This window comes from Vulpes lagopus, chromosome 7, assembly GCF_018345385.1.
Source record: "Vulpes lagopus strain Blue_001 chromosome 7, ASM1834538v1, whole genome shotgun sequence".
Taxonomy (NCBI): Eukaryota; Metazoa; Chordata; class Mammalia; order Carnivora; family Canidae; genus Vulpes; species Vulpes lagopus.
This window is the reverse complement of record NC_054830.1, coordinates 14,218,361-14,246,027: the sequence shown is the minus strand read 5'-3', so window position 1 is coordinate 14,246,027 and position 27,667 is coordinate 14,218,361. Positions and strand designations below refer to the sequence as shown.

Sequence of the window (27,667 nt, the reverse complement as noted above, 5' to 3'; positions counted from 1 at the left end):
GAAATAGGACACTAGGTGAGCAAGCAAATGTGTCTGTAGAAGGGACAGAGAGGAACAGGTAGTACTGTGGACCACGTTTGATGTCTTAGGGGCCTCCTCTCCTCCAGGCGGGGCTGTTCTGGAGGATCCGTCAGCAGCAGAGAAGACTCAGGTTTCCACCAGGTCCTCTGGTCCAGGGTACGGGGCTCTATAACCTCATCACCCTGTTGGTTCAGCAGAACTTCCTGATGCCCACTGACTGAGTGGCCCCACCTGGCCTGGTAAGAGGGCAAGCAAGAGCCATCTCTGGAGTGGCACACACAAGGGACAACACGACAAAAACAAAACAAGTGATGGCTCCTGCAAATTATTTTACTTTGAATATATAGGAAAAGGAAATCCACAAATGGGAAGCTATGTTCTATGGTTATGTCTTTTAAACAATGTTTTGTATTTACAAAAATTTTTTCCTGATTAAAAGCACCAGCTGAAGTTACAGGCTGCTAAAACCATAAGATATTACAAACCCATTAAAAGACATTATGTCAAACATACTTATTAAAAACCCTTAACAAAACAGAGACGATGCAATCAACAAATTCACCCACTGCACCAGGCAGCCCTTTTCTGATTTCTTTGCCAGTGTTCCCAATAAGTGGGGTGGGGAGTGTTTACCCCAGGGAGGGGACCCTCGTTTCACCCATGGATGGCTGCAAAGACCCAGCACAGGGGAGGCAGTGGTGTGTGTGTGCCAGGGAACCTACTATCTCCTGGACCAGTCCCCCAGATCCACAGGCCCTAAGGACCCAAGGAGGTGGGAGGAACACACAAAGAGGCTGACCAGCTTTCAGTAATTTACCTGCCAACAGGGATCTCTCTATTCCTCCCTTGCACACTGTACACTTAAAGGCTTGGGAGTTTTTATTTATCTGTCTTATCTAAACAGTTATGACACTGTAGAAGGTCTCCCTGGGGGCTCACTTGCTGCCTGTCTTAAATTCTTATGATTGAGTGAGAAAACTGTGAGGCACTCCATTTGGACTCACAGGAAGGTACTTATGACAGCTTTATGTAACCAGAAGATGCTACGGTGAAGGGGAGGTTCAAAGCTTGCACATGCAGAAATGCATGTACACGCAGTTTGGCTTCCATAAAGCTAGAGTGGAATATTAAATATAAAGTACTGAATTTTTAACTGTAAACATAAAAACTTATCCTTAACTTTACAAGAACATAGATAACAGAGTGGTCACTAAAAGCACTTTAACATCAGGACAGATGTTAAGTTTTGAGGTTCTTATTTCAACTGTTCTACATAAAAAATGCCCTAGAAGCAAAGAAAGGCTTAAATAAATACGCAGAGACAAACATGATGTACAGCGTGATTGAAGTAATGAGGGTCTGGAGAGGTCAGACAGTGCGGGGTCTAGGCCAACAGGGGTAGCTTGTGGATAGAGGGGAGAGCCTAGGGGATAGCCTTGACGGGAGAGGAAAACAGGACAGGACAGCTTGTGGTCACGTCACACCCTCCTCTTGTAGGCCTCACAAGCCCAGGGGTCAGCCAAAAAGGTGGCCCTGAGCTGCACCGGACAGTGCTAGGCTCTCCTGGAGGACCCAGGATGCCACACAGATGGTGGGTCCTCTTAGGACAAGCCCTGGCCAGCCCATGCCTCCAATCAGCAGCTGACTGTGCACGCCTGTCGCTGGCCCCCTGTGGGCAGCAGGGGCCTGATGCTGGCCTGGTAGGGGCGGTGGCCCTGTGCAGGGAGGTCTGCTGACAGCCCTGCTTGCGGCTAAGGCACACTCAGGCCTCAGGGCCTGAGCAGCTGACCTGAGTGATCCCAGTGTTCCTTCTGTCAGACACTGAGGCTTTGAGAAGCAGCCCTCACAGTGCAAGGGTAACAAGATGCAAACTAACAAGCCACCCTGACTAGCAAGACCACTCACCACTCCTCTGTGAGGGGGACACTCCCAGGCACTGGGGGCTGGAGGAGGTGGCTACTTCAACTGCCCCCAATGCCACCATCACCACTGGGTTATCTCCCCAAATATCCAAGAGGAGCACAGAACCGAGCATGGTTGTCTGAGCCTGGCAGAGACTCCTGGGGTCAGCTTTAGCTCAGGAAGAGGTTTCAACGCTGTCCCAAGACCCAAGGAAGGTAGGTCTCCTCATCTTCCCTCCTGAGAGCAGTGTGAGGGGCCAGGGGAATTGCTGCCTGCTGGCCAGCTGAGCTCCAGGCATCTGCAAATGTCCTCTGCTGAGGAGGCCGCAGAGCTGCCAGGAAGCAATTTTTTCATTCAGGCACCCTGAGTTGGGCTGAGGAGGGTCCCCTCCCTTCTCCTTTGCTTCCAGCCCAGCAGAATGGACGCTGATGGGGGAAGGCAGCTGGTGCAAAAATAGGAGTCTCAGCCCCCAGCTCCAGCTCTGTGAATCACCACACACGCACGCACACACATGCACACCCGTGTCTACAAGAATGTGCACCTCCATGGCTGGACACTGAATCCAGTCAAGGTGCAGATGTTTGGAAGCCGAGTTCCTGGGCCCCCCAGGTTCCTGACCAGAGGCGCTGGCTGTCAGATGTGGGGGGACACTGGACAGAAAGGCAAGCTGGGAAAAGTGTTATGGTGGGATGTGCATTTTTGTCCCTGACATGCACCATCACTTCTTCCCTCCAATTTTGGGGCAGAAACTGGCATTTTGCCTCTGGGCTCTGGAAGCTGCTATGAGCAGAGAAAACACCAGAGCCAGGCAGAGAGGCCCAGGTGATGGAAGTCATGTGGCAATGTACCAGCGGTACCACCCACCCTGGCAACTGGCACCCCACTCCCCGCCCAGACACGCTCCCTCGAAGGCGTGACTTAGACGTGGAAGCAGAACTGGCAATTCAAGTCCACTTTAAAGGATGGCTCTGGAAAGTTGGCTCCAATATCCCCACCTGCAAGCCTCAGCACTGGGGTCTTGTTATATGGTGGGAATGGCTGGCCAGCCCTTCCTGGGAGGGCTGAATTAGCCCTGCATACTCCCCAGGGACTTGGAAGCTCTGGAGACAGTCAGAAAAGAAGCCTGGGGACACCCACTCCAGCACACCTCCAAGGAAAGCTCAAGTGCTGTCTGGATGGAAGTAGGGGACACACTGGGCCCCACAGAGGCCCCAAGAAGCTGGACGGCTCCCTTCAGGAGCCTCACAGGAGGCTGGCCAGGCTTGTATTGGGTCCATTTTGAGCTTGGAACTGCACAGGGGGTGGGCCGTCCGTCCACTGTAGAGGGGAGAAAATACATAGGTGAGGTCTTTCCTAGGAAGGAGCAGAGATGAGGTGAGCTGTGTGTTTTGTCCTGGACTATTGTTCTCTTTGGGCAGATTGCTCAGCCAGGGCCCTGTCCTCCACACCTGACTCAGCAGGGCTCCTGGTAAGCACCATATATCACCCACTTGGGTGACTGATGCCGTCACCCCCATCTGAGGGGGCCCTTGAGGCTAGGCCGAGTTAGGGATTGCTGGAAACATGCAGGGAGATGCCGGCCAAGCATGTACTTCCCTTCTTAGGGAACATACCCCCTGGGGGCTGCAGGCCAAGGGAGAAGGCCCTGAGAAGTCAACTGGCACTTTCATTTTGCCTCCCCAAACCCAGAGCCTATACCGTGATGAGGTTGTGTTCAGGGAGACTGCAGGCTTCAATATGGTCCTGGAGCAGCTGCTGGGAGAAGTTCTGGTGCATCTGGGCAGCTTCGTGGGCATCCATGGCATTCCCGCAGGCCTTGTTCAAGTCTAAGGGTGGGACACATGCATAGGGTGGATCTACCTTGCCCTGCCCCACATCCTCCTCTTGGGCGTGGGTAGAGCCCTAAGGTCAAACCCCATTCTACCAGTGAGTTCTTGTGTATCTGGCATGTCACCTGTCCTGAGCCCTGTCTCAGGGTCAGCGAAGCCCACCTGCCAACAGCCCTCACATATGCCCTCCTGAGCTTCTGAGTCACATGGAGGTGGGGAAGCAGTGTGGCCCAGGGAACAGACATAAGGGTCAGTTGGGCAGTGAAAACCCTCAGGGCTCCCTGTGGACACTGGCCCTCCTGGGGAGGTGCTGGCCAACCATCAGGCATACAGGAACTCACTAGAGCAGGGCGCCTAATACCCCACTCCTGAGGCAGAAAGACTGAATGGGCCACAAAGCCCACTGCAGCCTGCCCTCTGCCTCCTTCCCAGAGCCCTGGATAAGTCTCTGGATCAATCTATAAATGGGGGTGCAGCAGTAACAACACTGATGCTTGCTGAGAGCCTACCCAGGCTCTGGTACCCAGAGCATCCTGGCCAGTACTGTCTGACAGGGACAACTGCTATTCAGGGAGAAGGAAACCAAGGGTGAGGGCTAGGGCTCACAGCCTAATTCTTCACCCAGACTCCAAGAAACAGCCTTGTGGAAAGAGTGATCCGATCCTGTGTTGAGCCGATGTCATGAATAAGCCTAGTGCCCACTGCCCCTAAACAGGTCCTGCTGTGGAGCTTGAGCAGATGCTAGAATTGGGACTGTGGTGTGTAGAGGCCCAGTCTGAGCACAAGCTAATCAGGGCTTACCCGAGATCTTTTAGACTTGGGCTCCCAGCAGCCCTGATCTCTGGGAAGGGCTGGTTATTGCACTCACCTCTCAGCAGGGCTGAGGACCACAGCTGCACTGACATGTCTGGGATCTTGCTGGCCAGTTGCATGGCAGGCACCACCATGTTGTTACTCTCCTGTTGACCGAGAGCAGCCAGGGAAGGGAGTGGGGGCTGGGGCGAGCAGCGGGGACAGCCTAAGACCTACCCGCCACACCCACCCCAGGCTGTGCCCTCCTCCTGCTGCCTGGATTGCTCCTACTTCTACTTCAGAGCCCATCTCAAATGACCTCCTTTGATGTTCTCTTCAACTACCTCAGGAGAAAAGAAACTGCCCCCACTCTTCAGCTCTGCATGCACCTCCTCATCAGGGTACCACTGGCTATTAGTTTACTTGCCTTTGTCTCTAACTAGAGCAAAAGGCACTGGTGGTAGTCAGCTCTGGACTCCGATTAGCTGATTAGAAATGCACATTCAGAGGTCCCAGGGTCTGGGAGGAGGAAACAGTCTGCCCTGGTGGGAGTGATGAGGGCTGAATGCAAAGAGGAAAGAGGAAGGGAGGTTTCTCTTCTACATATGAACTCATTCTTGTGGGAGGTTACCTGTCACATGGGGCTGTGGGACACCAAGGCATGGTAATTCTCCAACACGGACTATGTGACTGCACAACTCTGCTCCCATCAATATCTAGGATGTGCTGAGGGTGGGTGCAGGGCCATAAACACCCATCCCGGACCCCATAATGATTGGCAGCATTGCTCCGACCCCATTCAACCTAGGGACAACAAGCTTTGCTGGCCTGAATGCTGGATTCAAGGTGACATGGGGGAACTCCATACACAGCAGCCCCTGGCAGGTACTTGCCATGTGGCTAAGAGATTTACAAACCATCAAAACCAACTCCTGAGGCCTAGCTTCAAAACAGACAGGATTATGTGAAGACAGGATTATGTGAAGACACAAAAGCCAATGACTTCACACTGCCTCATGGCTGGCACATCAAAGATGAGCTCCAGGTGGGTCTCAAAGTTTTTCAAGATTGAATAAAGTCCTTCCAAGACCCCAGAGTGCCAACAGAACACGAAAAAACTCTTCTCCCCTAGGCCTGGGTTTGGAAACTGCCAGAAGGAGTATATATCAAGTATATTCATAATATGAAGCTCCTAAGCAGGCTGCCCCATGCCAGCTTGTGGCCCCACAGAATTTGGTATGAAGATGTGTGATTCTCAAAGGTATCCTGTGTAAGGCTGCTCACAAACTCATGATGCCTGTGGACATTCCAGGCTGGCAGGCTGAGGGCAGACTGTCTCCCTCAGACCTGGAGCTGCTTGAGGCCAGGCTTAGGTCTGAGGGCTCTTGGGGGCTCCATGTCACTCCACACAGGCCCAGACACACAGGGAGCAGTGGAGGTTCCTAAATAAGCTCTGTAAGATATCCCGGGATCGCCCCAAATATGAACCAGAGCTGCAGCTGAAAAGCTGCTTTGTTTACCCTGTCCCATTCAAAGTGGCTTCTGCAGACTTTTAGACAAATGAGAGCCAGTGAAGTCTGGTTCTAAGCCTGGGTCTGCAATTTGGGGGCTCTGTGACCTTAATTTCCCCAGTTGGAAAACAAGGTAATGACATCCACCACATGGAGACATGAGGTAGGCAGCCCACCCTCAGTAGGCCCTCACGTTGAGCTCCTGGTTCTCATCTGACCCTAGACACACAGCAAGGCCACTGTTCTCATGTGTGCTCAGAGGTTGACGAATAGGGTGACAGGATATTCTAATAGGAGCAGAGCTGCACTCTGAAGGGAGAACCCAAAGCTCGTCTTCCTTTAGGGGTGGTGGCTCCCCAATGTTTATGCCATTGACACCAGGATGTGAACTTCAAGGCCCGCTGACCAAAGCAAATGCCTGTCATGTTTGTAGGCAGGGGGATATGCCCAGGTCGGTAAAAATGCTCATTCTTAGGGAGCCTGAGGGATGATCAGATAAAATTCTATGGGCCAAGACATGTACCCCATGTTAGCTAAAGTGAGGCTGGCTAAACTATGAAGCGGCTGTTGCTTCAAAATTCTTGCTGCTACTGAAGAAAACTCACCCAGTGGTGCAGAGAAAGACAAGGTATCAAATTATGGAATAGCCTGAAAAACAAAATCTATGTGTAGGCAGAGATAGGTATTGGAAAGAGACAGAAGACATGAAATCATCTTCTCCTTTGTTTCTCACCCTTTCTATGATAAACATATCATATTACATAATATGAACGAATGCTATCTTTAAAAAAAAAATGGCCTCAAGAGGTTGACAGGTAAAAGCAGGCAAGCAGGTAAGAGCACACCCCAGGTTCCCCATCTGACTTGGGAGTTGGATGATCCCACTGGGGCCAGCCCCAGGGGGCCATTCTAGGTAAGGGTGAAGACATGGGGTGCCCTGAGGATGACATTGTGCGCTGGGCAGAATGGAGCCCAAGGGATATAACTGGGAGGACACACCTCTCTGCCCCTGGATATTAACACACAGAAAGGGGAACTTGCCCTCAGCCCTGGCAGCTCTGGACAGCCTGTGGGACTCTGTCTGACCACTGCCTGCAGCCGGCACTGGGTCCATCTGCCACAGAGACCCACCCTCCAGGGATCCAAAGCTCCCCTAGGCCTGCCCCCCAAGCCTATGTGAGCCAAGGTGCCCCTGCCTTCCCTGAGCCTCACAGAGCAGTGGGGAATGGGGAGGTTACTGAGATAAGATCACCGAGGGCACAGGACGCAAAGTGCTACTAGGTGGTAGTCCGAAAGTACCGTGCTGGCTCCCTGCCTCTCGGCCCAGCCCTGGACACTCACTCTGTGGTTCCCCAACACATAGAAGATGTGGCCCAGGAGCACAAGGGAGCAGGCCGTGAGCCGGTTCAGGTCCTCTGCGTTGGACATCTTCAGAGTTTCTCGAAGAAATCGCCTATGTGAGAACAGATGCTGAAGGACCATCAGGATGCCTTATTGGTAGGAAGAGGCTGTGGCCACCTCAAGGCCCTGAGCAGAGGCTCACCTGTCTTGGTGATAGAAGCCCTGGGCACACGCTGTCACACAGCAAAAACCAGCTGGATGGCTAGCCCAGGAGGTGCCAGGTAAGGGGGAACCCGTCCTCTCCCCATACTCACTTGGCCTCATTGTAGCGTCCCTGGAAGAAGGAGAAGAGCCCACGCACGTAGAAAGCTGCAGCTCGCAGGCAGTGTGAGCTGACAGGAGAGACAGCAGAATACTTTCGTGGGGTTTTTGCGAGTGCAGCAAGTTTATAGGCAGGGAGGGAGGGGCAAGAGGCATCGGGTACATAGGGCAGTTGGGTCCCACCAGCACTGGCACCACCCCAGGAACACAGAAAATGTAAGACAGTAGGTCAATGGGGCACTCAGCACTCGGGTCACCTACCTAACAGGGAAGCTGTGGTCTGGATTGATCCTCTCCAACAAACTATACAGCTGTGGCAGAAATAACAGTTAGGATCATTTTGCATTTTGAAACAGTAAAAAATTCAGCCTCAAATATGCCACTAAATTGACTAGGGCTGCTTGCACCTTCCCAACCCAACCTAAGAGCATCGTGCTCTCAACCCAAATCTCATGCCTGAGTAACCCACAAAGAGCGGGGTCAGAACCTCCAAGGATAGGTGAAGGCACTCCAGAAGACTGCACAAAGCTGTTTACCTCCTCACCCTCCTATCTGATGGGAATCACAGCCTCCAATGTAAAGAGTTGGGGTTGGGTCAACTCTCAGCCTTCCCCACATCAAATGAGGGGGACTGGGTGATCAGGGCAGCGGCTCAGTCTCAGCTTTTATATGCTCAGAAGGGCCCAATATGGGAGAGCAAGGTGGTAATACCAGCCCACATGGGTCTTGTGGGTTGGGGGTGGGGTTTATCGGGAGGTACAGGGATCCTGGGAGGCTCTGATAGGCAGCCATGTGACCCATGCTCTAGGTCTCCTCTGGCTGACAAGGAGGGAGGGATACAGGACATGGTTGAAGTGAGCTGAAGCTGCTCCCAGTGTCTCCTATAGCACCTCCAGGAGGCAGATGCTGGGAGGATAAAGACACAGGGAAGCCAGCTCCCCAATTGTGAAGCCATGACCCCCTAAATATGACCCACGGAGTTCACTCCTGGCCCTATGATAACCCTGCCCATTACTTCCTAACCGCTGAAAGGCTTTCTGCTCCCTAGAGCCCAAAACATCCAAACCCAGAAGCTGGGAGGTCAGCTAACTTTTTCATAGACTAAAGATAAAACGAAAGCCATGGAAATGAAAAAATAACTAAATCTCAGATTTGGAGGCAGGAGGCCAGGATTGGGAGAAGGTAATTCTAGGGCTGAAGGGGGATCCCAGGGCTGAAGGGAATTTCAGGGTTGAGGGTTGCAGGGGGAACCTGGTGTGAAGGCACATGTCCTATAACGACAAGCCCTGGGAGCCCCTTACTCCTTTAAAGGCTGGGTCATTAGGACAATCTAGGAGCACAGTGCGAATGGCTGCCTGAGCTGCTGCTCCTCAGAAGTGAACATGAGGCCTCACTGACACTCTAGGACAGACAGGTTGGGGTAGAAGAAACTGGATCTTTTTTTTCTGTGCGATTTAATAAAGTTTGGCTCGCTCTTAACACAGAGAAGTGTTATTTAGCTCGGGAATGTTCCTGTCCTAGACCTGCCTGCCCCTGCATGCCTGCACCTCTGGGTGGGACAGTGCCACTTATTGGAGGGTGAAACTCTGCGGCTGTTGAGATTTGCTGGTGCCCAAGAGAACTCCAACCCCACTGCCCCCGAATAAGAGTTGAAAAGATACCAAACATGAAGCATGTCACCTACTACCTCTTGGTGTCTATTTCCTTCCCGTATATACACACTCGCCAGATTGGTCACGATGAAGGCCCACAACTCCTGGTGGTTGGTGAGCTAGAACAGGACACATTGCCATTAGAGGGCCATGCCAGGCACAGCCACATCACACTGGGGCCACTCAGTGGCACTGGGGCTAATTCAGAATCATTTTAGTCCTTTCATTTCAGACAGACCCCCTTGCCTGCCTCCTGAATTCCAGGAGCATAGAGCTGTTATTTCTCTTCACTCTATAACCATCATCCACGTTAGGAGAAACTTAGGAAACAGAAAAAAGAAAATCAGCCACCCCCGATCCTGCCCTGAGAACACACTGCACTGTAGTCTATTTTCTGCCTGTTTCTCGGGACTAAGACTCAGGTAGTCCCTCTCTCCACACCACACCAGTGACCCCTTGGACGCCAGTGTGGGCTGACACAGCAGAGGCATGTGCTAATCCTGGGGAGGATACCACCAGGAGGGTAACTCGGGCTGTCAGACACCAGAGATGCTGCTGATAACTGGTAGCAGACGGACCGCTGTCCTCAGCTCTTCTTGGAAAATAAGAATGGTGGAGAGAGGGGTCAATCTGAGTAGCCTGAGCACTACCCAAATCCTGCTTCCCAACAGGGCTGAGTGAGCACAGCTGTTGGGAGGCTGAGGCTGCCTTGGAAATGCAGCCCCCACCCACAGGACTCCAGCGTGCATTGAGGGGGCCCAGGTCTCCTGAAGTGAGCAAACAGCTCTGGTTTGTTTGCTGTCGGACCACAGGAAAAGCATGTTTGGGGCCACGTGGGGTTCGAGTGTGTATCCTGGCTGCACCACTTCCCACATGGCCTGTAGGAGTGCTGTGTGGACTCCCCTGAGGCACACACCATCAAAACAGCAGCAGCCCCTTGTGGGACGTTAAGATGTGGAGGGAGGGGCTGAGAGAACTTCATAGGGCCATGGAATAACTGCAGGTAACAGGGCAGCTGTGTGAGGGTGTCCTGGTACCACTGCAGCTGGCAGTTGCCTAAGTTGCCTAAGGCCCAGGGAAGTGGGCATGGATGGAAAGGCTGAGAAGGCCATGGGGGTGGGCACCTGGTCCACTGCATGCTGCCAGAGGCTCCTGCACACTGCCAAACAAGCAGCAGGGTGGCAGCATCCAAATCCACCAGAGAATCTCAAAGGAGCAGTAATGCCACTGAGCCCAACCCAAGGAGTTAATAGATCGGGAGACCCGCACAAGGGACAGAACTCCTCATCTGAAAGATGCACACAGCACCCCCACCCCCTCATCTGATATATCAGCACAGACTCACTTCACTTGAGTCATGCAGCCACCCCTACTCCCCAACATCTCTGCCTGGGGCCTTCTCAGGACCCCAGGGGGAAGGTGTAGCCAGCTTCCTTTTCCTGTGAGGACATGGATACCAAAATGGGGATGTGCTTATCTGGTCCTGGAATAAGACAGGCAGAACCGGGACCTGGTGCCGGCTATCAATTCCTGGGCCTGGGGTGGGTCTTTCCAGGAGGATGTAACACCAGCTTTCTCCCAGGGCCTGCTGTGACCCTGTCTGAGGCGAGGACATAGCCCCAGCAGACCTCCTTCATGACCCCCAGAGCAACCAGGCTGCCACAGGATGAGAACAGACCCTGCTTTGTGTCCCAGGACTTGCCACGGGGGTGGCTCCAGGGAGCCCCTGACCCCTGCCAAGTGACTCTGCATCTTCAGCTCTAACGAGAGCCAAAACCAACCTGGCAGGCTATCAGGTAGGCTGGGTGGGAATCAGGAGTGAAAGAGGCTGAATAGGCTGTGGTACCAGTGGGCACTGGGCTCTCCCTGATGGCTGCCCTCCAGTTGTCCCATCCCATGCTGCCCAAAAGCCTCCCTGCCCACAGCTGTCCCTGTCATACTGTTTTGTCAGTACTGGCCTTGCCCCATCCAAATAGCACCGGACCTGCCCGGGAAAGTCCCGGGTAAATGGCATGTTACTGTCACAGCCGGTGGCAGGCTGAGCGCTGCAGTCGCCCACGGAGCACAGTTTTGTGCAGAGGTTGTCCTCATCACAGACCACGCCCGACTCCTGAGAAGAACCGCCCGCCCCTTGGAGCGAGGGCCGGCACCTTACCCGCAGGGCTGTGGTGAACTGGGCTTCTGCATTGTCCATGCAGTTGACAGAGACACAGTACAGGCCCTGGAAGAAGAAGGTGTCAAGGGTCTGAAGCCATGCAGTTTGCCCAGGGCTGCACAACTAAACCCAAACAGGCCTGATGAGTGACTGCTGAGCCAGCTACATCTGAGCTTTACTCCAGCAAAGGGGCAGAAAAATGGCATGCTTAATTACCCCCTCCTCCCGGGACCCAACCCAACTCAGACTTAAGATGCTTATCGGAATAAAGCCCGCTAGAAATATTCTGGATCCTGCCTGGGGCAGCGGTCATGGGATTAGTCACTGGAAGGGGGCCGGGGGCAGGCGGCCTGTGTACTCACCAGCAGCGTGTGCAGCTGTGCCGCGTGGTTGGAGAAGAGCCGGGGGGACTGCTGGCACAGCTGGCAGACCTGGGAGATCTGCCAGGAAAGAGCATGTTCAACATCACAAGGCCTCTAACATGGGACCTGGAGTCCCAGCAGCATCTGGGAGACCCCAATGCCGACAGGTATGCCCACATTCTACCTTCCCTGGGGCACAAAGTCCCAGCAAATACGTCTGTCATGAGGGCCAAGTGCAGCCCTGACCTCCTTGAGAATGATGACCCTCATCTCCCATCTCATCCTCCCTTTCGAACGTGTGTCTTAGACACACAGCACCTTCACCCTACTCTGGGCCCCTAACCCCTCTCCAGAAGGTAAACATTAGAGATTATGGATTGGCCAGAGTGCTAGGATCACCATCAGGGGACCCCAAATCCTCAGACTCCATGTTCCTTGGGCATGCAAACTTTTAGGGAAAGTACCACTGATTTCTGTATCATATTCTCTGATCAGTTATGTCCACCAGGATCACCAACTAACAAAACATAGTGAAATGACAAAGTTGGATGTTCTGCTGACATACACCAGGCAAATTTACATTCTCCCATGTGACAACTTGAGACCCGGCCGACCCCAACAGCTTTCCCACCCATGTGTGTGGCCTCTGGCATCATTACCTCCTGTAGTGCAGTGGCCTTGTGTCCTGTGACAAGCCTACACATGATGATATGTTCAAGTAGGATCACTTGGAAGGAGGACAGGATAGGGCTGCAGTCAAGCACTGGGGGTGAGAGGTGGGAGTGAGTACTCAAAGTGTAGTTAGAGAAGAGACTCTGGGAGACTGACACAGAGCCTCCTCGGGACTGCATCCTCCCACCTCCCACCACGTCAGCCCCTTGGCTAGCCAGGTCTAAGCCCATTTCCTTTCCTGGGCACTTGCTTAGCACTAGCTCTGTCATCTCATTTGGTGCCCATTGCACCCTAGAGTGAGGGGGTTTATCTCCCTATCCAGGTGGAGAGATAGGCTCAGAGCCAGATTTTAGTGTTAGAACACCAGAGTGTTCTAAGAGTAAGAAATCCCTGGAGAGACAGATTTGCCTCCCATCCTCACTCCACTGTGACCCAAGGGAGTGCTCCAGAGCACTCTGGACACAGTGGATTATAGAAGTGTTGCACTAGCCCAGGAGGGTGAAAACTGTGCAACAAGTCTCAGGCAGCAATGGAGGAACTCAGCTCTTGGCTTCCCTGAGAGGTTGTCTTCACACTGGAGCCAGATGGTACCCACAGCCCTTTCCCAGCTCATTTGGAGGGAAAGAAGCACCATCACTGTGGGCTTTGGTTCTCTGGGTCTGAAAGTTCCTCTCCCAACAGCACTAATGAGGGTATAGGAAGGAGATGAACAGTTTAACAGGGATGCTGAGCCAGCCAGGGACACATGTGGCTCTGGGGTCCTCCTAATCAAAGTGTCTTGGTCCTACAGGAGGGATTAGTTGGGCATCCAGGAAAAACCCATGACCTCCAGAGGACCTGCTACTGGTCAGGGAGATCTGATTTCTGATCTCAGCCTCACCAAAAGTGATTCACGTCACAACACTGAGAATAGAAAGCAAAAGCAGCCACCGTCTTTTTCAACTGAGCACGCTGTCCCAACAGGCCCTGGTTGGGACCCACCAACCCTCACATTCGTCTTGAGCAATGGGGGGGTTGGGGGGGCAAGGGGGGCGTGCTGGGCGACAGAGATAGCACAAGACCCCCTGCTGGCCAGGGATCAAGGATCAAGTCTAAGCCTGGCCTGCTCTGCTCCGATCTCAGATTGCACCTATCTTCCAAATGGGTTAACAAGACCCACGGGTCAGGGACTCATGGTGACTGTTCAGCACTGCTGTCCTTCCAGGTTCTTCAGGCCAGTACAAGAGGTGGCACTCAGGCCATCCACCAGGGGGCGCTGTGGCTATGCAATCTGCTAAGTAGAGCCTGGTCCAGCCCTAGAGACTTACTCTTGAGCTTCTCCAGCTGCATGAGGGCTTTGTCTGTGTATTTCTGTGCTTTCTCCAAGTAGCCGGCCTGCATGGAGTGCATCACGGTCACCTGGCGACAAGACCAGACAGCGGTGGTCACTGTGTGGCCTCTTCTCACCCCCTTAGCCACCCTGGACCCAGTTCCCCAGAGACTCACCAGGTAGACGAGTACACACATGTGCTCCTTGGGCAGCCAGTGGAAGAGGTCGGCAGGGTTGCTGGGCAGGATCTCATCATCATGCAGCGTGGAGATGGTCTGGATGCATTGCTGTAGCTGCTTCAGGCACGGCTTCACGCTCTTCACCTGGAATGGGCCAGTAGCACTACACAACTGAGGGCCTGCCTGCTCCCACCATGTGCCAGCCCTCTTAGGTGCCTGTCCAGCCACTTCTCAGCCCCTTCCTCCCAGGAACCCCTGCTATGCTTATCACTGCAGGATGCCCACCCCCAGATTGGTCAGCCAGCTTTCAGGGAACAGGACAGGGCCAGGTAGGTCATCTGTAGGATTGAAGCTTGGCCACAACTCAGTTTTGGGCCCCCATACCAAGGCCTGAGAGAAGCCTGTTCAAAGACTCTGCTCAAGCCACATTTTTACTTTCCTATAGTAGCCCCAGGAAGGAAAGGTAGGGCTGGGGCAGCTGGTTATCCTAAGGGGTGGGAAATGGCTCCCTGGGAGTCCTTTAGGCATCAGGGTTTATACAGACTGGCCTCTGTTGTGGTAAGCCCTATCCCAATGTCCCCCATAGGCTATTTCTACCGCTATCAGCACCCCATGAAAGTCTGCTCTATAATCCTATGTGTTATGTGTAGTGCTTGGCCCAACAGGCAAAGCTGGGTGCAGGTGGGGGAAAAGAAGCCCCTTACCAATGGGACACCAACTCGGCACTTTCTGGGGCCTTCACTGCCACTAAGCTCTACCTGTGGCCTTCTAGCACACCAGAGAGGTGTGCACCAGAGAGGCACCAGAGAGGTCCCGCCTTTGGTCACTGGGACAGGGTGGGGTAAGATGGATGGAGAGATGTTCACCCATGCAGATGCAGCTGCTCCCCAACCACACGAGAATTACAGTCTACTCTCAGATACAGCTGATCCTGTCAGTCTCTTCTCGAATTCCTTAAAGCTGTCATCAGCTGGGGGATGGTAGACAGACACTGCTGGGGTACCTGTTGTGTGCCAGGCACCATGCCAGAATCCTCAGTTTATTCTCATGGATTCCACATACTGCCTTCAATCATCATGCGCCAAGTGGGTGTGTGTGCCACCCTTCCTTCTGCCATAATGCTAGGAATAGGAAACCCCCATTCTCAGAGTGCCTTCTGCCCACGGGTCCAAAGCACTAGTACCAGACTGTGACCAGGTGTGTAGGAGAAAGTGAGCCCCCGATGAGAGACATATTGTGTGGCTAGTGACAAGAGGCCACCACAGAGCTGATGTCTTGGCCTAATGCCCATGCACAGCCTGCTCACTCCCCATCAGCCCTCATGTGGGAGGCACTACGTACCTGCCCGGCATCCAAGTAATGAGTCACCTGAAGCACCAGGAAGAAGACGCGCAGAGACTCCTTCTGGATGGGGTTCCCTTGCCAGTTCTCAACTATCTGTCCACAAAGGGTCAGCAGCGGGTGCACTTCCTGTAACTTGCGCTCCATCAGCAACAGCTGGTGAGTGAGGTACAGATGCTGGGAGCCCCTCTGGGTGCCTGGGTCTGGGCCCATCCAGGGTACCACACAGAGAGGGCACAAAACCAACCCAAGGCTGCTGCTTCTTTTTTTTTTTTTTTTTTTTTTTTTAAGGCTGCTGCTTCTTTAGCACAAATCCGACAACCTGGAGTCTGAGTATCACTTCTGAACCGAGCAGAGGCACCATGGCCTCACCCTTGCTATAGCCTGCTGTGTATGAGGTCTGGGCCCCCAAGGGGCTACACTATGGCAAGTAAATGGAGCCTGGCCTCGCCTCCTCCACACCAGCCCCACTCCACCCAGTCTTAACTTACCATTCCTTTGCTGAGCAGGAACAGTGCCCTGGAAAAGAGAGGGTGAGTCAGTCTGTGAGGCTTTGGCACCTCCTGGGATGACCGTACCACCCCAAAGTTCATGGGGACCTAATGTGCAGCAATCCCCGGTGGTCTGTTTTATATTTATAAGGCTTATTCTACTTCATCCTGTTTGATATTCCTCTATTTTTTTTTTTTTTTTTTGCTTGGTTTAGATGTTCAAGAGGCTCAAAAACCTCATGATAAACAGGTGCTCAGAAAGCATGTAGGAGCAGAGTATGGAATGCAAGTATGCCACAATTCCACCTTGGCTGACAGTAGAGAGGGGTTCCGCATCAGTGCATGGCACTGGGCAGGGGGTGAGCACACTGGCTCACCCCAAGGTGCCCCAGCATGCTGGCGGGAGGCAGGGGCAGCTGCTTTCAAGAATCCCAGCCCACAGGCCCCTAGTTTATTCAACATCAAAATTTCTGTCTCACCAGTGTTGGCAGAATCAAGTAGGTGCCATTCTCCCCATTTTCCGGGTTGGGAGACTGAGGTGGGGGGGGAGGTCAGTCACACAGAAAAACAGATGTCTATGTTCCAGGATACCATGCCATTCCCTGTTGTTACCTCATGGCAGGCAGACCCTAGAGTCTACCTGCCCATTGTCCGGCCATCAAAATCTAAAGGCCGGGAACTTTATATTAAGGTTCCCACAGTGTCACACACGTTATCACCCTAGGTCAGAGGTTCCGGGCCAAGTGACCTGCAGCTACTGTGCCCTGATGGAGCCCACCCAGGCCGTCTGTCTACAGCAGCACAGAAGCCTGGTCAGGAGACACTCTTGAGTGAATATGTATAGTGTTCAGCTGTCCCTGTGCCCTGTAGAGCCCAAGTATCACCACAAACCCAGTGACAGCTATAGCACAAAGGGGGCCAGTGTGTGTGACAGCTGCCCTCTCAGGGTGGCCAAGGGTCCAGGACAGCCTTAGGAGGGCCAAGCGCTCCTATGGGCACTTTCAAGTCTAGAGTTCAGAGAACAGAGTTGGGGACAGTTTTTTTCCAACAACTACATGGCCTAAGATCAGTCCCCATGAAAGGGAACTTTACAAAACCCTAATGCATACAACAGAATAAAAGCCCCATTGCCTGGTGCCTGTCTACTGCTAAGCTCTTTAAGGGGAAAAAAGAGACAGACTGGAGGCCTTCACAGAGGGTACATAATGAAGCACCAGTGGCCTCTGACCCCAGAGCACCAGTCTCCAGACTGTGGTCTAAGCAGTTCTGTGGGTAACATGAACATATGTCCCCTCTTTTATACAAAGGCCCACTTACTCTGCCTCCTGTTGTATATCCAAGCCCTCCTCAATGCACCCTGAGCAGGGACACTGGGGTTGCCCATAGGCACTGACAAGCAGACCCTCTGGGAGCACTGTTCTTGCATCTGTGGGGACCAGCCCAGCACATCATACGAGTACTTTTCATTTTAAGAGATACTAGATTCATGCTAGCACTGAGAATACAGGCTGCGCTCCCCTGGTCAGTCAATTCTCCCCTCCCAACTTCATGAATCAATAGGGCAAGAGATGTCTCGTGTTGCCTTAATCTGCACGTTTTTTACTATATGCAAAAGTGATCCTCGTTTCAGGCCAGAATGCCAATGCTTCTTATTGTCCAGAACAAGACAGCCAAGCCGTTTCCAAGTAAGAGGGAGAGGGGTGTGGACAGAGGTGCCTACCGTGTGTACTCAGATCCCACAACTCTGGCATACTCGGCCCCTACACCCAGGAGGTCGCAGGCTGACACCAGGTCCTTCTCAAGTGTATGCAGTTGCTAAAGAGGAGAGAACAATGACACTCGCTTTACAGTACATAGTACCTGACCTTAGTGCTCTGCTGGTAGCTTAAAAGTGAACCTTCCCCACATACCAACAAAATTGTCTCAGGGTCAGTTTTGAGCTACATCAACTAAATTATCTCATCACGTTAATTGCTTTGAGTATAGAACTCCTCCTGGTCTACAGCATACTTTGTTTAAGCTTCCTGGCTCACACAGACAGCAGTTAACAGGCACATACCCCCAAGATTTTGGGAGTGTGTCGTGTGCTTTGCAGATCATCTTTGGGGGCTAGTCACTAGGGAGGCAGCCAGGGATAAGTGTCTACAGCTGTTTCAAACAGAAAAGCCTTAATAGGTTCAAAGGAAGATATACTTGCAGGGCCTTGGTCAGGAGCTTGGGCTCCTGCATGCACGCAGCACCCACCAACACAGGTGACTTACAGTTTGGCTGCACAGGCAGGTGACAGAGCTATCATGGAGGGTGGGCAAGGGCAGCCTGGTAGGCAGGCTGGTTCTGAGACAGGAGAGACTGGAGGCCAGCCAATGAAGGGGAGGTAGAGCCCAGAAAAAAAGAGGTATGCCTCACAGTAGAGCCTACCCATCCTCTTTCCTGACCCCTAGGTGGCAGGCCTCTCCACTGCAGTCAGAAGGCCCAGCCTGAGAAAGCCCACCACCACTGGAGTAGTCTCAGAGCACAGAGACCACCTATGTCTGCAGAACTGAAGGGAGGCCAGGTGGGGGACTTTCATGTAGTCTAGGCTTGACTCAGCCACTCAGCCTGATAGGGAGTCAGTCCCTTGGAATCTCAGCTCAGCTTTTACAAAACACAGTGGGCCACTGTGTTCCCCAAATTTAAATTTGGGGAAAAATAGAAATGTTCCCCAAATTTAAATGAACACAGGTCAAAGGAAGTACCAGAAGGGAAGAGAACACGAAGACAAGGCCCTGTGTCGGTCCCTATGGGGATGGACACTCCCACCATCATCACCCTGGGTGCTGATGGGGGAGTGGGGGTGTGTCTTGCTGAGGACAGAGGCTAGTTAGCAGGTAAAAGCAACATCCCTACGTCCCCACCCATTCAGTGCAGCAGCCTGAGGAGAGCCTGTGTGTCCTGGAGTTTGTTATTTGTACTTGGGCGGGTATGCCCCAAGGTCATGGCTCCTGCAGAGCACCCATGTTTCTTGGTTAGGCCCAGTACTCACAGCAAGCTGGAAGAGCAGGCGGCAGTGCCAGTATGGAGTCTGCTGTGAGATCTGGATTGCTTTCCGCAGCAGTGGCTTTGCTGCGTCTACAGAATTCTGAAAGGAAACAGTCAAGTTTGGGGAGGAAAAAACAAGCCGGCAAGCAAGCTGGATTCCTTATGTAGCAGCTGTGGCACCAGAAGGCCACTCCTGTTCATGCTCACCAAAGGAATTGTGAGTTGCCAATTTACTTTATTAAAAGAAGAAAAGACTTTATTGGACTCACTCATTGGCTGGGAAGTTTTTGCATTGCTCTTAAAATAACTCCTCACTGAACTAAACTGAAAAGTAGCTTTAGTCCAAAATCCTGAACAGTCAAGTTAGACAAATTGCCATCTTTCCTGTTCTGCAACCAGAAAGGGGGGCCAGGGATGTGAACCATGCACACCTTGCTACTCAGGGAGCCTCATGTGTGGCTGCTTAAAGGAGGGAAAGGTGATTTCCAGCTATGCCTGAGATTAGAAACCAAGTTAAGAAGGCATACAGATTTGTTAGGAACAAAGAAACCTAGGAATAAGGCTATTTTCCAATAGTCTTTGGTAGAAAGATTTTGCTGGCTTTCATTAGCAAGTGATGACCCGTGGATGCTCTATGCACAGTATAGGAAGTAAAAAAGTAATGGAAAGCATTAAAAGCAAGAAGGCAGTCCACTTCTGAGCCCCAGTTTGACACTGCGCCTTTGTTATATAGGGAGAGTGACTCTGCTTTCAGAAACCTTCACGTGTTCTTACCTCTTGACAGTATAACTCGGACAAAAGACTTGCTGCTTCAAATTTAACATCTTCAAACTGTTGGATCTAATAACATCCAGTTAAGGAAGGAAAGACACGGCAAAGAGGTCAGTTTCAAAGGCCACAACTTGGGGTTCTTACATTGCAGAGGCTGGCGGAACTGGAACATTCCCGCCTGCTGAAACTTCAAGTTCACCTACTCCTCTAGCAATCTGGGTTGGTGCCAGCTGGGTGTAGAGCTAGATGACAGGGTACAAAGAGAAACATGGCATCCTGGGAGAGAATGTTGGTCTGTAGGGGTAGCCACATTGAAGAAGGGATTCTTCAGGTGAGGCAAAGCCTAAATCTTTGTGGAGTGCTTCATGGGAGGATTCAAATTTACAGTACAATCTTGGTGGGTGGTTTTTTTTTTAATGGAGCTTTCCTTAAAGGGAATGGTACCAACAAGAAAAGGATACTTGCTGTGATATCAACCACTGAAAAGAGAAAGAAAAAAGGATTAATTTTCAGCTAAATATTTGGTGCCTACTTGCTGGTTCTACTTTGGGGTTTACACAGATTGTCCTGTCACCAAAAGCTGCAGGTGTTCAGTTAAGTGGGAAGGTGGCCTGCTTGGCCTGAAAAGGCAGGCTTACTTTCTCTGCAATCCCACAAACAGAGTGCAGCTGAGGGAGAGAAAATGAGTACCTGCTCCTCTACGGACAGGAGTCTTCTATCTTGTCAGCCCCCAAGTCAGATTCAGAGCCCCTTCCTACCATAGCAGAGACACTCCAGAAGGAAGTGTGCTGAAAGCTCCTGTGTACCACTCACTGCAGTACACAGATAGTTGGAAAAAAACATCATACAAGGAATCAATTACAACTGGAGAGTGGGTCTGGAGGTGTCAGTCCTTCCTGGAAGAAATGACATTTAAAAGATGCTTGGGAGGCACCTGAGTGGCTCAGTGGATGGAGTGTCTGTTTTTGGCTCAGGTCGTGACCCCAAGGTCCTGGGATTGAGCTCCACATTGGGCTCCTGGCTAGGTAGGAACCTGCTCCTCCCTCCTGCTTGTGCTCTCTCTCAAATAAATAAAAAACAAATAAGCTTGAAAATGAGCAAAGTTAGCCTGAAAGTGGAAGCAGGAGTGCTCCAGGAAGGAGTGGTATATACAAACATGGCCAGGGGGTAGCAAGGATGGTTCTAAGACCTGAGCTCACTGTCCTACCCTCTGCTGGCATGCACACCAACACAGGGTTCAAATGACATGCTCCTCCCTGGGGACTGCTGTGCCCTGCAGCTCCATGTTCCAACAGGAGGTGGTGGTCAGGATGTGTGTGGGCAAGTCCACTACATGAAAGACACCAACCATGCTGTCAGACCACCTAGGACCCAAGCATACACCAGATGCTGTTCTTGCCAACCCACTCATCCTACAGACATTCACAGAGCCTTGCCAATTGCTGGCAGAAAGATTCAGAACAAAACGGAAGACCCTGACTCACCATGCTCCGTGGGAGAACAGTGTGTGGGAGGGGATGATGCCTGGGGTTGAGCCCTGAAGGGTGAGATGTCTCTAAGCAAAATGGAGTGTAAGGTGCTCTGGGTAGAGAAGAGCCCAGGAAAAAGGCAGAGGCCCAGGAAGCTTAGGCTAGAAGGCCCAATGATCTCTGGGCCATTTGTGTGGCAGCACTGCCTATGAATGAGAATGCCCCAACATCATTCCTGGAGCCTTTCCCAGTCAGAGGCATAAAACAGAAGCACCCAACCAGATCTGGGTTTTAAGAATACCTAAAGGCAGTAAAGGGAATGTGAAAGGAGGAAGAGGGCCCATAGAGTTGCTGGTCTTCGGGCTAGAGATGCCTCTGGGCCAAGGGCGAATGGTGGCCCAAGAAGTCAGAGGCAGGGAAAAGACTGAGACACTGCCTGCAAAACACAAGTAGGCCAGGAGGGGGCACTGTGGGAGAGGCAGAGAGAAACAAGAGACCACAAGTTCCAGCACCACTGGGCTCCTGACTGACACACATTAATGTGCACACATACAGGGCCCAGGCAAAAGGCACTCTGCAGCCAGCCTGAGTGTCCCCTCTCAAGGACCCCCTTGCAGCAGGGACAAGAGGGGCTCAGGGTCCTCACGGGGCGGAGCCAGCTTCAACCACACAGGTGAAGTCAATGCAACTGGTAAATACAGAAGTCAGAGTGTGCTTTCTACAGAAACCACTACTCTCCACAGGGACGGTCAGGGCAGTGAGAGAAGCTCCTGAAGGCTTCCAGTTGGAAGGAGATGGGAAACCAGGGGAGGAAACTGTGTGACTGGGGACATGGTTGGGCTAGGAGTTGTGCAGGAGTGGTCCCATGTCAGGGCGAGTCAGTCACTTTCCCAAGACTGTCAGTCAAACAACTGCCAGACAAACATAAGACTTCACTTCTATATCTTGCAACATTAATTCACAAACCAGAAACATAGACACATCAGAAAATACACCTTACAATTAAATATATAGAATACCTTATCTAATGGTGCTACTTTATTCAAAGTTGCTAACTGACCTATATGTTTTACTATGCAACACTAAAAAATAGGTACTAGGGACGCCTAGGTGGCTCAGTAGTTGAGTGTCTGCCTTCAGTTCAGGGCATGATCCCAGGGTCTGGGGATTGAGTCCCTCATTGGGCTCCCTGTGGGGAGCCTGCTTCTTCCTCTGCCTATGTCTCTGCCTCTCTCTCTCTCTCTCATGAATAAATAAATAAATAAGATATTTAAAAAATAAAAAGAAGTAAAAAATAGTTTTTGTCTCCTTCCTTACGATAGGAAAGAAGCCAAAGCAAGAGATCTCACTGCTGGGCAACCTGCAGGTGTGGGAAAGGGATATAAATTACCAGAAGTCCCTGGGTTACCTTGGGACTCTCAGGGAAAGTAAGGGTCACCACAGGGCCAGCACAAGCCATGAAGGGTGGATAGGCTTGAAAGAGCACATCTCTTATGCCTGGAAGATTCCATTCAGGGCTGACAGTGTTTCAAGATTTCTTATTACCTCAGAATCAAAATAACCCGTGTTTTTTTTTTTTTAGATCGGCTTTTAAATCATCAAAATGTGTAAAAATAGTTATGGACTGCAACTCCTTTCAGATGTAAGCACAGTACTTAAGAGCCAGCCTGCCTCCTTCTGCTGTGTGACCTTGACTATGAGAAACCCCCTGTCAACACTGTCATTAGCAAGTTGGAAGTGGTCTCTATCTCATGGGTTTGTTGAGGATTCAATAAGATAGTGTCTCTGAGAAGACCACGTGCAGAGCCTGGCATGTAGAAGGTGACAACAATACTCGACTGATTTCTAAGCAGGAACAGGAAGAAATCAGGGGTTGGAGGGGAGTCAGCAGGACAAGTTGGTGGAACCGTGAAAGGATGGTTCCTAGACAGATTTCACATCCTGAAGTCAGAGGAGGCTCTGAGAGTGAGAGTGAAGAAAATAGAAATGAAGACAGGAGGAAGCACAGATCACTCTTCCATGAAAATGCTTAATGCCAAACTCTGAAAATACAGCTTTTGCACAAGGTTTTGCTCCCAGCGATGGGATATGCAATTTGGCAGGACATGATGCTGAAGGATAAAAGATCTACTCCAGCCATGCCTGTTGATGAAAGGCTGAGAACTAAGCCCTTTGGGGCCTGAAAAAGAGAAAGGGAAGCATTTAATCACTGGCTGAGAAGGTAAACCAGATATTCTCAGGGTAAACCTGGAAGCAGAATTAATAAGCATCTAGATGGCACAGTTTGGAGCTGCTTTCTAAGTCAGGGAGCAAAACTACCATTAAAGAGCATCTCCATTCCAAACCCAAAGAGTAAGCAAACATGGCACTGACATGAATATCACAGTGAGAAGAAACCAGTGTATAAAGAAAGACTACCTGGGTAATAAAAAATAATGAACAATTCATTGTAGAGAAGTAGCATTTATTCCTCTCTAGCTTTCAAATCAGCGGTGTTTAAGGTGATGATGCATTTTCTAGGCCAAGGGATAAAAAGAAACATGATCAAAAGTTTAGTTAATGGGGGGCAGCCCTGGTGGCTTAGCGGTTTAGCGCTGCCTTCAGCCCGGGGTGTGATCCTGGAGACCTGGGATCAAGTCCCACGTCAGGCTCCCTGCATGGAGCCTGCTTCTTCCCTGCCCCCCCTGCCATTTCTAACAAATAAGTAAAAAAATCTTTAAAAAAAAAAAAAAAAGTTTAGTTAATGGGGTATAGATACACAACTAAGTACAAACACGCAGATTCTCTTGATTCCACAGAGGATGTACAAATGACTAAAATTGAACTGTCTGCTGGAAAGACAGCATAAAAATAAGGCAAGAAAAGACTGAAAATGCACACAAGAGCAGGTGTGTAGCAAGAGGAAAGCCAAGGTGAAAATGAAATGAAAAGGAACACAATATCAAAGAATCTGCAGAAAACAGCTACACAAATTCTCTAGCCAAGAGATTTCTGAGTAAAGCAACATCTCTTCTAATCCTGAACTATTTACTCCAGGAGTTGAGCAGCCAAGAATCCTAATGACACACACACACCACTGCTAAAACCATAATCTAAAAGGGGGAGACTCTCAGGTGAAGTGTTCAGTCATGTGCCACAATAGCTACAGGAGTTGCTGAGCAGATCGAGGGGAATGAAGAAGCCAGCAGATGATTCAAGGGCTTGCAAGGGCCAAAGAGACCAACAGATGTGACCTCAGAGAAAGCTGTTGAGCAAAGGGAGAAACATCCTCCATACCTCTGATGGAAACACTGAACACATGATTCTTTCAAAGTTGATAGAATGGATGAAGTTGGTGGGTAAGCAGATAATACCTTCCTTCTACAAAGTTTACAAATGCAGTTGAGGCAATGAGACACTGATGGGAAGCAAAAACAGGGTAATTAACTTTATATTAAAAAAATTGATTACCAAGGAGGTTGGGGGTTTCTCAGAGAGAAAACAGAAGAGATGGTAAGAAGGAAACCAAATGTGGTGGTAAGTGAGGAGGCCCATTGAAAGTTTTACCTGAAGCACTCAAAAGTTACAGAAAATTAGTTCAGAAAACAGCATGAGGAATGATCAAGGAGAAAACAGTCACAAAATGTCTATCCCTCTGTGTCTCTCATAAATAAATAAAATCTTTAAAAAAATGCTTTTTGATATTCTGGGTTGACTCCCTAAAAAGAAATGGAAACCTATTTGGCCATTTGCTCTTCAGGACTAGAAACAAACCACTTCTAAAAGAAGAACATATTATAATTTTTTTTTTGTTGAGCGAATCTGGGAAAGGAACAAATAGAAGTTGACAGCAGCCTGAGTGGGGGAAAAAAATCACAGGACTAACAAAGAACGAAGATTAAAGAAACATGCTTGTGTTGCAACACAATAGGAGATTACATACAATTGCAGAAGAAAACAGCATGGAGAAAAGCACTTTAACTGAAAACTGGACAAATTCCCAGCTAGGGATGCAACTGACAGGAAGGAAGGGACTTCCAAGTACAATGTCAGTGTGAGCTAAAGAGGGGACCTTGTGGCTGTGTGGAAAACCCCATAAGATTCAGGGTTCTGTAAAATCAAGAGAAGGCACTTCACAAGCGTAATGGTTTAAATTATGGATCTAGACGCCCAGCAGCTCCAAGGAAGCAATCTGAGGCATGGCTGCTTCCCCTCCACAGCACTGGGTGGGCAAAATGTGATAATATATACAACTATGAACCACTGCTCAAAAAAAAAAAAAAAAAAAAGAATGACCCCCCAAGACAAGAAAAGGGGGTGGCAAGATTTGTTGTTAATTCAGAGAAGGGAGAGCTTCAGGACCCCAATTCACTGAAAGCATTGGGTCACAAGGCCTGAGCAGTCAGTCTCCAACATGCCCACACCCAGGGAAGTCTGGGGCTCCATTTGATCTCAGCCTCATCACTGCCCAGGAGAGACCTTACACCAACTGGTCACAGCTCAGGCATCTCTTGGGATTAACCTGACATTCTGAGTCGTTCTCCAGGTTTGCTTTCCCCATCCCATTCATGCTTGCTCAAATGTCACTCCTACAGATAGACTTTCCTCACTACATCTGCCAAAAAAAAAAAGCTCCCCATCAACTCCCATCTCTTCACCTTGGATCATATTTTCCATGGTTCTTCTATCATTGCCTAACCTTTTACTACACATTTAATGTTTGTCTTCTTCACACAAAAAACATAAGCTCATGTTGACAGGGACTATTTTAGTCATCACTGATCTACGGCACCTAGAATAGAGCTTGGCACCTGGTGTGAACTGAATAAATATCTGCTGAATGAAGAGAAGAAAAAAAACTTCATAAAAACCATAAGGACTTATTGTCTAGGCACTGAAGTTGCCGATCCTGAGCCCAAATTTGAGACAGTTTTGTTAATAATTTGATGTGTAGCTTTGGGCAAATCACTTCATCTCTCTAGACCCATACTGCCTCACTCCTAAAACAAGGAAGGTGATCAAGCAAAGACTAAAGTCCCCTTCCAACTCTTTACACTCTTTGATATTCTCCCAAAGGTAATTCATGACTAGACATAGGTGGGCTGGGATTTACCTCAGATGAATACACTTTAAAAACTTAAGTTGATTTTTTTTTTTTTTTTTTTTTTAAGAAATCTCTTTTAAGCCAACTAAGGCCGGGTAAGTGGCAAATGGGAGGCCTGGTCTGACAGGAGCACAGCGTTGCTATGACAAGAAACAATGCCAACGCCAGAAGGGGCACAATGACAGCCACTTTCCCACATTCTTTGAAGCACCAAAATCCCACAAGTCAAGATAGGGGGATGAGGTCTCTCTTCTGAAGGGGATAGACTAACGCATGGTGGGAGGAAGAGAAGTCACCATGGATACAAAAAGAGCAAGTGCTTGGAGATCCCCCCCATCCCACCCCACCCTACGGTAGAAAATGGTTCTGGAACATAGGCCCCCCTCAGTTCTGCCTTACAGGATTTTAATTTCTTTTCTCTGAGCCTCTGCCTCCCATCTATGACACCTTACATTAGGGATAGAGGCACAATACCCTCCAGACACTTATCAGACTTCCAGGTCCAGGGAGAGGATGCTTCCTAGGTTGCCTGAGAGACCAAACTTAGGATTTTCAAGGGATGCCTGAACTGTCACCTTGGCCCTGCCCTATCCTGAGTCACTTTAGGAGGGAGCGTTCAGGCTGATGCTCACGGGGCTGAGCCCTGAGGAGCTCGAAGCTGCAGGACCCACTGGCCGATCTGGTGGCCTTCCCATAGGCACCATCAGATGATACTCTCCTGAAATCCTGAAGAATCTGGGGACCCTACTGCTCCTGATAAGAGACAACTCTCCAATACCCTGAGCGGGGTCCTGGGGCCCTGCCTGTCACTAGGGACGCTAAGTAAGGTACAGAGAGAGGCCCTCGGGTCCCCTGAGAGGCTGGCGGCTTCGGGGTCCTGCTGCTCGTGCGGAAGTCGCGCCCCAGGTACCCGAAGAGGGGCCAGACGGCCCCTGCCCGCCTGGGGTCGCAGTCCGTCAGCCCAGGCCCCGGAAAGAGCCCGTGCCTCCTCCCTCGCGGCCGGGTCCGCGCTCACCGCCTTCTCCAGGTGGCTGCGCGCCTGTTCGCTGTTCTTGGTGTGGTGGTAGAGCACGGAACCGAGCTGTAAGTGCGTGCGGGCCTCGATGCGCTGCGGCGGCTTGAAGGGGAACACGGCCTGCAGGCAGTGCACACACAGGCGGATCTTGGGCGGGCTGGAAGTGCGGAAGTGCTCGGCGAAGCCCAGAAGCGCCAGGTACCACGACTCGGCCGCCTCAGCCTGCGCTGCCTGGGCCGCCGCCGCCTGGGCCGCCGCCGCCGCTTGAGCCGCCATTTTGGCCTCCACAACAACAAGCCGCCGCCACAGGGAGGCGGAAGCAGGCGCGCGGGGCGGGGCTCGGCCCTTCTCACACCTCTCGCGAGAGCTCCTGCATAGAGCATTCTGGAATATGTAGTTCGTCTTTGGAGCGGCTGCGGTTCCGGGGCAGTGT

At 51.0% G+C, this 27,667-nt stretch overlaps 1 protein-coding gene across 2 annotated transcripts; it reads right to left on the bottom strand.

Annotated features, from left to right (window-relative positions):
- Positions 1 to 333: 333 nt before the first annotated feature.
- On the bottom strand, positions 334 to 27,544 carry MAU2 (MAU2 sister chromatid cohesion factor). Of its 2 annotated transcripts, none has more exons than XM_041761849.1 (19): positions 27,235 to 27,544; positions 20,129 to 20,146; positions 19,671 to 19,736; positions 18,901 to 18,996; positions 17,599 to 17,693; positions 15,879 to 15,906; positions 15,388 to 15,543; positions 14,044 to 14,190; positions 13,866 to 13,956; positions 12,546 to 12,649; positions 11,887 to 11,964; positions 11,525 to 11,590; positions 9,402 to 9,488; positions 7,979 to 8,028; positions 7,711 to 7,788; positions 7,397 to 7,508; positions 4,621 to 4,711; positions 3,622 to 3,749; positions 334 to 3,240 (listed from the first exon to the last, which is right to left on the bottom strand). In XM_041761849.1, exons 1-19 carry the CDS (start codon positions 27,508 to 27,510, stop codon positions 3,166 to 3,168), a joined length of 1,842 nt encoding a protein of 613 aa, XP_041617783.1. In that variant the 5' UTR covers positions 27,511 to 27,544; the 3' UTR covers positions 334 to 3,165. The 2 variants fall into 2 exon arrangements, with proteins under 2 accessions (XP_041617783.1, XP_041617785.1); XM_041761851.1 differs by having other exon boundaries at positions 9,405 to 9,488.
- Between the last annotated feature and the right edge of the window lie 123 nt (positions 27,545 to 27,667).